At 35.6% G+C, this 13,249-nt stretch overlaps 1 protein-coding gene across 3 annotated transcripts; it reads right to left on the minus strand.

Moving 5' to 3' along the window:
• Positions 1 to 3,349: 3,349 nt before the first annotated feature.
• Positions 3,350 to 8,891, minus strand: LOC113237413 (aminoacyl tRNA synthase complex-interacting multifunctional protein 2-like). 3 transcript variants are annotated; one of them, XM_026473866.1, is made up of 4 exons: positions 8,667 to 8,891; positions 7,568 to 7,723; positions 6,820 to 7,039; positions 3,350 to 3,707 (listed from the first exon to the last, which is right to left on the minus strand). In XM_026473866.1, the coding sequence occupies exons 1-4, from the start codon at positions 8,793 to 8,795 to the stop codon at positions 3,361 to 3,363; spliced, it is 852 nt and encodes a 283-aa protein (XP_026329651.1). In that variant the 5' UTR covers positions 8,796 to 8,891; the 3' UTR covers positions 3,350 to 3,360. The 3 variants fall into 3 exon arrangements, with proteins under 3 accessions (XP_026329651.1, XP_026329650.1, XP_026329652.1); XM_026473865.1 differs by having other exon boundaries at positions 8,649 to 8,891; XM_026473867.1 differs by lacking the exon at positions 8,667 to 8,891 and adding an exon at positions 8,336 to 8,545.
• Between the last annotated feature and the right edge of the window lie 4,358 nt (positions 8,892 to 13,249).

Consider the following 13,249-nt stretch of genomic DNA (forward strand, 5'->3'; position numbering starts at 1 on the left):
ATTGTAAGTCAATGGTTATTGAAAACCTTTGAGGATGGAAAAAAATAGTCTACATTAACATCATTGGTCTACATTGAAAACGATTCGAAACGACGTAAGAGTTGTCAATTACTTTTTCAAACATTACTGATATTCTCACAGGACATTCGCGAAATCGCCATTTTTTTTTTAATTTTTATAATAATATTAAACTACCGTACATAGTTATTTTTACTTGACATTGGCAAAATCATTGATTATTTCGATGGAGCCATAACATTTAAAAGAAGAAGTACTCGTGATGACTTTCTTCTCCTGTTTCCAAAGTTTGAACCTTTACAATTCACCTACGTATTGAAGGGTAGACAACATAAGCTACAAGATCCATTTTATTATTATTGAAAAATACAAGCAATTGAATAACAACGTGGTGTATGACGGAGCGTTGAGGTCGTTCACTTTAATGGCTATCGCCAAGGAGTACAATACAATTTTGGAGACGAATATACACACGCACACTTTCAAACGCTTAAAGCGATACATGTATTTCAAGTTTTTCGAAAATTTATCAAAGGCACGGTACACGAGTCGTGTTTCAATGCATTCTATAAAAATACGTACAGTGATAACGAAATCGGTGAGTGGTTCAACGCCAACAATGTTACCGAGAAAGGAGTAAAACAAAATTTTTGAAAGTTTGTCCCGCTGTTTGTAAATATTCAACACGAGCTTTTGGAAAATAATAAGAAGTCGTTCAATGTATTTCCTGTGTATTCTCACGGGTAGAAATACCTCACCTACGACTCGCGGGGTTTGCATTAACTTTTACGCAGAGTCGATCGGCAGAATACACCATCGTCGTGAACGCTTTTTTCAGAAAATGTCAAACAATATTGGAATAAATATTTCAGCCTACTCAAAAATTTTCGGTTATAGTTTTTGCACCGACGGCGTTTGCGTTTCAATGTCGATGAATAGATTATTTGAGAAAGGGTACAAATATAAAACCAAGGTTGAAAACAACAACAGTTATAGGAAATATATAAAAATATATAATAAAGTTATAGCCGTTGATCCAGGCGCCAAAACCCCTGTAGTTACATGCACGAGAACCAGCGACGGGTTTGAGTACAAAACGCTGAAAAAGGGTAAAGTTGTACACGAAACTAAAGAGTGGCACCGAGAAAAAAGAGATAACGATTCGTCAAAGATACATGCAGAAATTAGGAATAATAGAGAGTCTACAGAAAAGCAACTGGGATGTGCAATCTCTCGCAAAACTGCACACGTAGAAGAATACAACAAATTCCAACTCAAATGGTTCGACAAGAAACAGCAACGATACGAACAGAGGCGGGTGCAGCGGTTAAAGTTTGACAAGTACACGATCAAAAGGTAAACCACACGATTGTCGAAGAGTATTTCGCCAAAGAGGCCGGCACGCTCATGGTTTACGGCGCCGGGTTGGATTTCATGAACAAAGGGAACTTTATCAAGGGTCACTTCATTTCCTAAACGAAAAAAAATGTCAATCTATATTACAGGCGAAGCGTTTACAACTAAAAACTGCAGCAAATGTTCTGAAAAAAAACATACGGCAAGGACTGCACGTTTCTAAATCTCCACACTGTTACGTATACTGTAGTGTATTCATAGAGATAAAAACGGGGCAAAAAATATTCTATTGAAATACGAATATAAAGTTCAAAATTTGCCGTGTGTTCCTTCGTTCACCGGCATTGATATGGATGTTAGTCAATAAGGTCCATTATCGTAACTCTCAGCCGGTCATTAAGACCGATTAAGGGTTAATCTTCCAAGACAGTATCTAATTGTTACTATTTTTTTTACGTTTTATGAATATTAATTTGTGTATAGTCAAATTAAAGAAGTTAGACCATTTATTGCATAAACGACACCGATATTCAGTCGCTAGGATATTTATCGACAGCAATCAATACTTGTTTGTAATCTGGCAATTCTTTTGCGCATTGAACTGTCATTTTGCTCGTATTTGAAATAAATAGTACAGATAAATGGCACAATGTAAAACCGCCGATTAAGCTCATTATCTTATTATTAGGTATACTTACCTATTTAACATAATCGATTTTTGTATATAAATTCATATTGATATAATTTTAACTGATTTTACATTACTTTAGTTACTTAATTTTCGAAAATAAGTAAAAAAATAAGAATTTGCTATTGCATAATTTTGTAACTTATTATTATTTTTACTTATCTATCGCAATTGACTGATAGTTATAAATTAAACTCTTGTTGTAAATATTAGTTTTTAAATATGAAATTATGAATAATTAGGCAAATGCATGCATTTACATGAAAGTTTATATTTGGCACAACTCTTTCCAAAACTGTGATCTATTGTAATTTTTCAATAAAATGATTCCTTATTACGGTAGCTAGTTCTAATTTCACATAATTAAGATTTAAACAATAATAATTAATTCAATTATATGAAAAATATAGTATATTATAAAGCAATAATTGTTAAGATGCACTTTTCCTAATACTTTATATGAAATTCCATATCATTTTTTGGATTTCATTTTTGTACTATCTCTATTTAAATGATTTTTTACATTTGAACAAAATACAATTGTATTGAGAGTTAAAAGCAGGTGCCATTTCATTACATACCGAAGAATTGTATATTGGAATATTGTACAATTGGTTAATATCTTCAACCAATACAATAATTTAAAAAAACATAGATCATTTTATTTCCACCCTTTGAACTTTAAAATGTATCTTGATGATTTGTTATTACCAATGATCGGAAAAAGGTGAACCACATATATAAATACTTGTGTAGATATAGCTACAAAGAGCGACATAGAGCTGTTAAAACACCAAATATTATTTTTCAAACATTACTGGTTCGAATTTCGGCTTTCCGAAAATGGTTGTTGCATCGTAAGACAAAGCTGCTGACGTTCGACTTCCTAAGTCGAAGTTGGATTTTAAAGTAATGGTGTTGTACAAAATGCAGTAGATATACATTGAGGGACGGCGACATTTGCTAGAACTTAAGAAAAAAAAAATTAAATTTTATTTACGAGGGGAATTTTGGAAACGTACTGCTGCACGCTTAAATAAGACGAAAAAGTGGTATTTTAACGGCCCTACCCATGTACGTGCTATTTATCTTCATAAATAAAATAAAGTGAGGAGTTTCTTTCATACGGAATTCGAAAAAAGTAATTAATTAAATTTTGGTGGTTTTAACAACTCTATGTCTCTCCTTGTAGCCATATCTATATATTATGTGAAACACCTTTTTTTGACCATTGATACTGATATATTACTAAAATAATGCAACTAATTTTAAAATAAAAATTGCTCTTTATTTACAACTTACAAAAACTTCTTTTCGCACTTATCAAACCAACTCTTTGGTACATATTTGGTGCTATTCTGCCATTGCTTTACAACATTATAAACAGCCCCATCGACAATTGAGAACTCATCTTTATAAATCCAGCTTTTGTGTTGAGCAAAGATTTTTTTAGTCACAGCATCTTTGTTCTTTTCTGGAGTCCTTTCTAGCAAATGACAGAGGTCAAGGAGATAGTCAACATAGTAATCTTCTGGGTCGTAAGGCAGGGTACTGGGGTACACGTATGAAAGGTATCTCAGAATGTTAACATTCCCCACAATAGGAACTCCCAAAGAAGACAACTTTAATTCTGAGTCAGCTGAACCTGTAAGAAATAACTTAGTGTTAGGAACTAGAGATGAAACGGATTGCGATTTGGCCGGGTACCGGATATTTGGCGAAAACTTAGGCCGGATATCTGGCCGCCGGATATGTGGCCCCCTGCGCAAACGTATCGCGACCGCTTTACAATGCGCATCGCCGTGATTAAATGATTAGTGAATGACTGCGCTTTCACATATTTATTCAATAATACAAATTCTTTTTTTTTAATCAAATGACCTCCATCTCACCTGATAGAAAGTGACGATTAGGTCGACGACGCACACCTAAGTAATACCTATTCAAGTCCAAGTTATAACGTTCAGGGAACAAGTCTGCAGGGAGGGAATTCCACTCCATAGCCGTTCGCCATATAATAATAATATAACACACACACTCAACATAGCCCCGAACTAGGGAAACCCTGTGTCGCGGGTGCCATGGACACACATATAGACAACCACAAATTACACCCAAACTCACGAGAGAAACAAATGTAGGTCATACAAATATTTCTCCCGGCCCGGGAATCGAGCCTGGGACCTCTGCGTGGCAGTCCGGCATGGTAACCGTTCGGCCACAGAGGCAATTAAAATATGGAATATAAATATGGAAGCGTAACGCTTCGTGCGAATCTTTGGAATATCCACAATATAGGGGTGGATTCCAAGCCTACGTCTAGTCCCCCGATGATGGAAAGGGGAAGGAGAAATTAAATCATGTAATTCCATCGCACACTCTCCGTGACATATCCTATAAAATACTGATAAGCAGGCAACTTTACGACAGTGTTTAAGGCTCTGCAGCTTCACGTCTACTAATTCCGAGTCACCTATAAACCTTTTGGCACGCTTGTCAATTGAATCCAAGGTGGCCAGTTGGTATGTAGCAGAACCATCCCCAAGGTGGCAGGAGAAATGTCAAGTGAACACACAATCGCAAATTTGGTAATATTTTAATATCAGGGCTATTTGTTAGTTGTGCCGAATGCAATTTTCTCGTGGTGAAAGAAAAAAAACAGTTCTATAGTCTTTCTTTGGCTATATTAAAATTTGTAGTCGTAATTTTATAAATATGAATGTACCACTTGATACGCCCGTTACAATTTTATTTCAATTTGATTTTAGTAATTTGCCGTTTGTGATTTAACTAATATATGCCAGTTTTTGCCAAAAAAAATCTTTTCTAAATATACTTAAACCTTTCATTATCGTCGATACACATTGTATATGAAATAGATCAATTATTATTTGAAGACGGTTTCAATCGATAGTGTTCACTACCCTTTGATTTGGTGATCTGGCAATATCAAGTAGTTTGTAGTGAAAAACTGTCCTCTGAAGCTGGCATCGTTTATGAACATAATCGGTACAGACTTTTACCACTTAATGCAGAAAAACTGATCTTCATCCACCTTTAATTTGCCTTTATTGAAATTTGAATTCTAAATTTACAGATAACGTTATCTAACTTCATAGTTCTTTCAGTTACAAGTCATGAACAGATTTTCGATGATCCTGTACTTGCTATTTTATCCTATTACAATTTTTAATTTTTCTGTTTTAGACATCCGATATCTGGCCGGGTGCTGTTCTACTATCCGGTATCCGGTCAGATAGTAAAATTAGGCCGGATACCTGGTAGTTACCGTATATCCGTTTCATCTCTAGTAGGAACCTTGCAATGGATCATTATAGGAAATACATTATTGTTGATGAACCAAGTCAACAATAACCCATTCACCAACTATCAGATAAGACGATCACAGTACAACACTTTAGGGGACACACTATGTACCTTATTCCAGTGCCATGATAAGTAGAATATTTAAGTATTAAAAATTGAACTAGTGAATTTGTGCCTCAGATGTTTATGGCTGTTCTAACAACAAAAATTTATTTGCTGTTTCAAAGTTATACAAATGCTTTACTGATGATGCTGAGATAACTTTCTTTCAGAATTACCATTCTTCAATCTTGATAATTGAAGCATCACGGCAAAAAAGGCGTGATTAACCAGTTCTAGTAAATCCACGAATTAGCAGACTATTCTAAGCTTAATGGAGAAGTCAATTATCTCATTGCCAAATAGGTACCTACAGCCTATGGAAAAAATGAAAAATGTACAACTGCACTGACTTCATACACACTAAGATAATAAATAATACTAGTGTTTTATTTTGCTTAATAAAAGTTTTGTACACAGAATGTTCATTTTCATATTTCTTTATTCAACTAAGGTATACATATATTAGTATTTATATAAGGTAGTATTAGTATAATGTGTATATTACAAGTTTCAATATACACATCAAATCAAAGTTAAAATACCTTATTAAGCTACATTGCAGCTGTACAAATTATTTCTCATTATTTTATAAGTAAAATTCCAGTAAAACAAAAAGTAAACTCAATGTAACAATATAGAGCGGTAACGCTACGGCGTCCTACATAGAAATATCCATGGTATGCCACACGCGTACCGGACTTACAACCAGCGAGACTAGGCGGGGAGAGGAGTACACATAGCGACGGCGGAGCGACACCGCTCCAACGCGCACTCTGTCGCTCATTCGTTTATGCGGTCATACACTTGTTTGTTTCAGTTTATTTTTATTTTTTGTTTTTTTTTAATCGGAGAAAAAAAATTGTGAAGAAAATATTGACATGGACTACTTGATTTGTTTAATTCAAGAGAAATTATATGGGATAAATAAGAGCAACAACATGTCTCTTCTGATCCAATTTTATTAACAGAGTGTACGTGCACCACTGTTCATCGCAATCTTGGTGCGTTGTCGCAGCGGCGTGCCGCCCGTGTGACCCGGCTCTCATGGTCCTTTTTAATTTAAGTGTCACAGACAGCCTTTCTTGCAGAGCATGCATCCAGCACACAACAATGCTCAGGCAAACTATTGGGCGAAATACGCAGAGGGCTAAGATCACTGTCCATACCCTTCAATTAACAAGAGGATGTTAAAACTCATGAAGGAGTTTTGTAACATAAGTGCCTTGCATCCATCACAAAAAAATAAGCTCCATGACATTGAGTCATGGAATTCAACCCAATGTAATGTACCATACTAACAATGAATGTCTAATATTGAGAGAACTTACCATATCTAAATATCAGCCTCAAATTGATTTTGGAAGAATTTCCAGTAGTCTTCAATTTGTTAACAAATGCTTTGATTTTTGCAACTTTTTCATTGGGCACTGAAGAGTGGATGTGCCAAGAAACATTTACTGCAAGATTTGACTCCTTCAACAACAGTTTTAAGAACCAAGGTAGGTTTTCTGGGTTCAAGACGACTACAATTTCTTCAGGTGTTGGGATCTGAAACATGAACTCATGAGCTATTTTCATGTATCCAGAGGAACAGCATTTTGTATTAATTTTTTATTGAGTATCTACAACACTGTCAATAAACCTCTATTTAAAATACAATAGATATAAAACAGTTTATTTAAATTGTGTAAACAGAAAATTAATTAAGAATATATATTCTTAATTAATTTTATATATATATATATATATATATATATATATATATATAACATCAAGTGACGGGACAAACAAGTCATGCGCCTGATGGTAAGCTACACACCTGTCCATAACAGTTACAGTGCCACTCAGAGCTTTAAATCGCAAAGATCTTAGGGGCACTGCCACTGCGCCCGTCACCTTGAGACATAAGTTGACAAGTCCCATGTGCCTGTAATTTCACTTGCACCCTTACCTTTCAAAACTGAAACACAATAATGCTGAAATTACTGCTTAGTGGCAGAAATAACTCTTTCACAAGAAATTCTACAGCTACTAAATACTAAAATATAAATCTAGACCATAGAATAATCAACTCACAGTTTGTTTTAAATTCTTAGTGGCTTGAGTAGTGTTACTTGTAGTACTTTGGCTGCAGATTGAGCTAATGGTCTTGATTCTATCATAAAGAATGTCCAGTTTCTTCAAAAGTTTATCTTGTCGTTCCTCTAATTCAGCCATTTTTCGGTTAGGGCCCTAAAATGTAATAATTTTTAATAATCTCCATAATTTATGTTTTATTTACATTATAAGACTATAAAACGAAACATTGTCTATTTATAAAACAGGTACAGTCCCATAACTTTTTAAGGGCACTATACTGCCGTCCGCTAACTAAAACACGGCTAAGTGACAAAATCATTTTTTGAAATATCATAAAAAACCATAACCCAATTTTAGAATATTGAAATTGATGATATTTCAGCTATGCTTCGTTAAAGTAAGTTCCAAAGTTGAACATGGTAACTAATTTTAACTGTTTAAAATAATTATAATTATAATGCACACACTCATGTAGCCACGCACTAGGGAAACCCTGAATCGCGGGTGCCATGGACACACACATAGACAACCACAAATTACACCCAAACTCACGAGATAAGTAAATGTAGGCCATACAAATATTTCCCCCGGCCCGGGAATCGAACCTGGGACCTCTGCGTGGCAGTCCGGTATGGTAACCGTTCGGCCACGGAGGCAGGTAAAGATAATTTTGTGCTCTACCTTGTGCTATTTAAAACAGATATTTGACCATTTGTCACTTAGCTGCATTTTAGTTGGTGGGCGGCAGTATACCCTGTGACCTACTCAGTCAGATCCTAACGCCAGATCAGCCCATTTGCACGGACTTCATTCGGTTCTCAAAAGGCTAGTGCCTTGGGTGAGCCGCCCCAGGAGCACGCACAGTACCCTCCATATATTCCAGATAGGTACCGGAGTTGTAAGTACCGGTACAGTAATGAAAAGTAGGTAATAATATGCGGATATATAATGAATGTATACGTTGCGTATAAAGCACAGTATGTTAGTTTGGCTGAAAGATATACTTTTGGTTAGAATACGAAATGGGTCGTGTATAGTTTCAGAACGGTACACTAAAGGATACTGTAATGGAATAAACCTTAAGAAACTTGATAACCTGCTCGCTGATATTGATATTTGCCTCGTCTGCTTTTAGAAAGTCATTTGGATTTTTAATACGATACATGCATGTCGGTAGCACAATCTCATCATCGTAAGTGATGATTTTCTTCATTCGATACATCATTTTGTCAACTAAAACTATTGAGAAGAGTGTGTTACACCTCTTACCGATGATCTACGCTACTAATTGTTATAGTATTTTATATTTGCAATAATTTTCGGACACGTTTGTTTCGCAAGAAAGAATCAATTTGCCGTGATGGACAATTTGACATTCACCACAGACTACTTAGTGAACTACGTGACATTACACAAAAATTAATGTTTGTTTTTTTAAAATTTATAAAGGGCCCGAAACGTCGGTTTGTTTGAAAAACAAATATAATTTAAATCAGGAAAAATAGTTTAATTTCCTAGGATGTTAAGAATTATTTTTTTTCTACCGTACTTATAATAAACTTACACAATGTGTTAGGGCACGCACTGTACAAACTTTAAGGCCTAGATGAATATATGTTAAGGGGGTGTTCAGTATTGAATATTATGTGGAAAACATTAGTACATGTAGGGTCAAAACTCAATTCCCTAGGAATGGCAGCCATTTTGATTTTTTATACTTAGTTTTCTAGATGAATGTTCGAAAATTATCATATTACGAAAAGTAAAAGCATATAAGCAATATAAAATATTTTTTCCAAAAGCTAAGATTAGCGGCTATTGAATAAAATATCTGTGAGATACTGCTGATTATTCATGACGAACCAACAATAAATTTCAATACGAAAGCACTTATAGTCATGTTGTGTTGTCTGAGTAGAGAGTAACAACTGACTGTTATTAGTTAAATGAAAAGTACCGTTAAGAACCCTTGGAACTTTTTTTCAATCAGGATCATGCTTGGGGCTTATCTTTTGTCCCGTTTGCACTTGCAAACTAGGCAGAATGAGCCAGGTAGTAAATGGTTGAAGGCATGTCCATTGTTACAGCCGAGAGTGTTCTTTTGTGTTGTTAAGACGCTAAGTTCAAGTAGTAAAAACTTTTAGAATTGTAGACATAGGATTATATTTTGGTCTCGTTTTTAAGAACAATTGAAATAGTTTAGAATTAACACACTAAAACAATATCTTAATTTGGTTATTTTACGATTAAATTACAAAAACATTTTTTTTGGCAGTTTTTTGTTAAAAATTGACATTAATTATTTTTTTAGAATATTTCCCACCTTTTTTACATACCTCACAGATATTTTATTCAATAGCATCAATAGCCGCTAATCTTAAATTTTCGAATAAGTATTTTATACGTTCGTACTGCTTTTACTTCTCGTAATATGATAATTATAGAACATTCATCTAGAAAACTAAGTATAAAAAATCAAAATTGCTGCTATTCTAAGGGTCGTATTCTAGAACCTTAGGGTCGTATTCCAGAACTCTACTCAATGCTCAAGTCAGGATTTGAGCAGACTTGAGTATGATTTCAAGCACTGGAAATACGACCCTAATGGCAAGGACTTGAGTATGATTTTCAGTGCTCACTGCAATACTCATGTCCTGCCTTGAGCATTGAGTAGAGTTCTGGAATACGACCCCTAGAGAGTTGAGTTTTGACCTCACATGTACGTTACGTTATGTGGAAAACACTATAATATCCAATACTGAAGTACGTGCCCTAACACATTGTAGAGTGGGATAAAAAACTCATTATTATCAGGGCGTTCAATGTATTCTCGGTATCGGGGTGATTAACTAATGATAAGAGTAAATTAATTACCTCATTAGTTAAAGACACTCTTTAAGGGTATAAATATAAAATTTCATGTAATTGTCATCATTAGTATTCAAGTTATCAATACGAGAAGACAACTACAATGACAGACGCCACAATGTTGACGAAAATCGAGCACCGCGCAGTGATTAAATTCCTTACAAAACAAGGAAAGACTCAAAAGGTTATTCATGAAGAAATGGTGGCTGTTTATCAAGATTCTTCTCCTACATTATCTACTATTCAGAAGTGGTCTAGTGAATTTAAACGGGGTAGAGAGATAATTGAAGACGACCCCCGTGCTGGAGGGCCGGTAAGTGCCACTTCTGAAGACAACGTCAAAATTGTCGAGAAACTTGTATTGGAAGATGCCCGTATCAGAGTCAAAACATTAGCAGAAAAGTCTAAGCTATCCGTAAGTACCATTCACACTATCCTTCATGAACATCTGAATCTTTCAAAAGTCAGTGCAAGATGGGTGCCGCGAATGCTCACGCCGCTTCAGAAACAAGTTCAAGTTGAGTGCAGTAAGGGGTTTTTGGAGCTCTGTACCGAAAATCCGAGTGGAATTTTTGAACGCATTGTCACCGGTAATGAAACGTGCATTCATCACTATGATCCTGAGAGTAAGCAAGAGTCCATGCAGTGGCATAAAAAAGGAACAGACCCACCGAAGAAGTTTAAAGTCTGCCCATCCGCCGGAAAACTCATGGCCACAGGGTTTTGGGATTTTAAGGGAATTTTACTGATCGAATACACAAAAATGGGTCAAAGTATTACTGCCGCAACTTACGCAAACAGCCTACGCAATTTGAAGGACGCTATAAAGGAAAAAAGACCTGGAAAATTGACCGCTGGTGTCTTGCTTCTTCACGGCAACGCGCCGGTTCACACAGGGCGCGTTGCCAAGGCTGCTGTGAGGGATTGTGGATTTGAAGAAATCACTCATCCATCCTACAGCCCTGACCTGGCCCCCAGTGATTACTTTTTGTTCCCAAACCTAAAGAAAGATCTTCGGGGTAAGCATTTTTCCGACGATGAAGAGTTGAAGGAGGCAATTAATGAACATTTTTCAGGCAAAGAGGAAAAATATTTTTTCGAGGGCATCGAAAAGTTATTTGCCCAATCAAATAAGTGTATTGAGGCTATGGGAGACTATATTGAAAAATAAATTTTATTTAGAATTTTTTGTCTATTATTTCATACCTATACCGAGAATACATTGAACGCCCCTCGTAGATAGTAAGTCCTGAACGCGGCGGGAAACACTGGCTTGGTTTCGCACACAACTGTCGCTGTCACTTATGACTTTCAAAAGAAGAGACCGTTGGTTGTTGAAGTTAGGCAGTTGAAAATAATATGCTGTAAATCTGCTTCTTCTTCAGTGCAGTGGGGACATCGTGTGTTATTTAGGACCTTTATTCTACTCAGATCAGTCAGAACCAAACAATGCCCAAGTCTCATACGCGAGATAACAGTAATAAACTTCCGACTGTCGTACGCTCTGCACTTAAAAATTTAATGTAATCTGATGATCTGATGTAATCTGCCAAATCAATTCTGTCTTTTTTTTTGGCTACACAAAACAACTAATTGATTGTGCCACATGATTATTTAATAATTATTGTACTTCGCCAATTCACACTAATAACTCCGACAACAGTTCGTGATTTAAAAAAAAAACTATATTTTTGGACGAAATAAGTTCCTAATAGAATACCACTACCACGACTACCACAATAAAATTCTTTTCTTTTTCTTTTTTTTATTAAACATATTGAAAAACACGTTACAAAAGTTGATGTTTTGCGCGTAAAACCACACCCCGGACACTCCATACAAAATTGCGCATGTGCAGATAGCGCCTTGCTGTATGTAGTAGTAGTAGTTATATGATTTTTGACCGTCGTATGTAGTGTCCGAGGTGTGGTGTGGGCCACACATTCGAACTGTATCCACTATGATGATTGGTACACCATTCGAAATATAACTCCCACACCGTGCGTGTGGGTACACATTCGAACTGTATCCACTATGATGATTATTACAAACAATGATGCAAATTTAGTACAGATGCGAAGGGTAAATATAATTTAGATCATCGAAGAAACCTTATACTAGATAATAATTTACAAAACTTAAAACTAGATACTCAGGGCACATCGACACTTAGAATAATCAGACTACTGTTACTCCGGAATCTCAGAGTACACAGGTACTCACATACAGGTACACACACATACAGGTACTCAGGATATACTCAGCTTTGGGTTGGGAGGAAGGAGATGATGCTCTGCTGATGCTGTTGCTGCAGCTTGTGCTTGGTGACTTCTACATTAAAACTTTTACACAAACAACAAGGTTCTCCATTTTGCCGCTTCACTCCCAGAAATTTATTTTTATTTATTTGTTGAGCATTGGCTATAGAGCCATCAGCTAAAACAACCAACAAACAATTAAGAAACTCAAAACGTAATAATACTTAAACTAAAAATTAATTCGTGAAAAAACTGAAGCTTCAAAAACCCGCCATTTTTTTTCCCTCCAAGAAAGAAAAAACCATAGACTCTGAGACATTCTTTTTAATACTTAGTGTTGCCACCTAAAACTTTTATAAGTTGGCTTGGCTGACACTCACCTAAAAAGTACAAAGTGTCAAGCTTGACGTACTCTTGACTGTACATACTATCGGATAATTTTCCGAAAAATTTCAAATACTATAGAGATTTATACCGGAAATCTTTCTGAAAATTGGACATTGAAAAATATAATTCGAACGCTTATGTTACGTTCTACGTTTAGAAATATGTT

The sequence above is a fragment of the Hyposmocoma kahamanoa genome, unplaced genomic scaffold, assembly GCF_003589595.1.
Source record: "Hyposmocoma kahamanoa isolate Upper Pololo Valley unplaced genomic scaffold, ASM358959v1 93, whole genome shotgun sequence".
Lineage (NCBI taxonomy): Eukaryota > Metazoa > Arthropoda > Insecta > Lepidoptera > Cosmopterigidae > Hyposmocoma > Hyposmocoma kahamanoa.

Coding starts and splice junctions, on each gene's coding strand:
- LOC113237413 (XM_026473865.1), bottom strand. CDS start 8,795: ATGATGTATCGAATGAAGAAAATCATCACTTACGATGATGAGATTGTG. Junction 7,040..7,567: donor CTAAGAATTTAAAACAAACT/GTGAGTTGATTA, acceptor TTCATGTTTCAG/ATCCCAACACCTGAAGAAAT. Junction 3,708..6,819: donor GAGGCTGATATTTAGATATG/GTAAGTTCTCTC, acceptor TATTTCTTACAG/GTTCAGCTGACTCAGAATTA.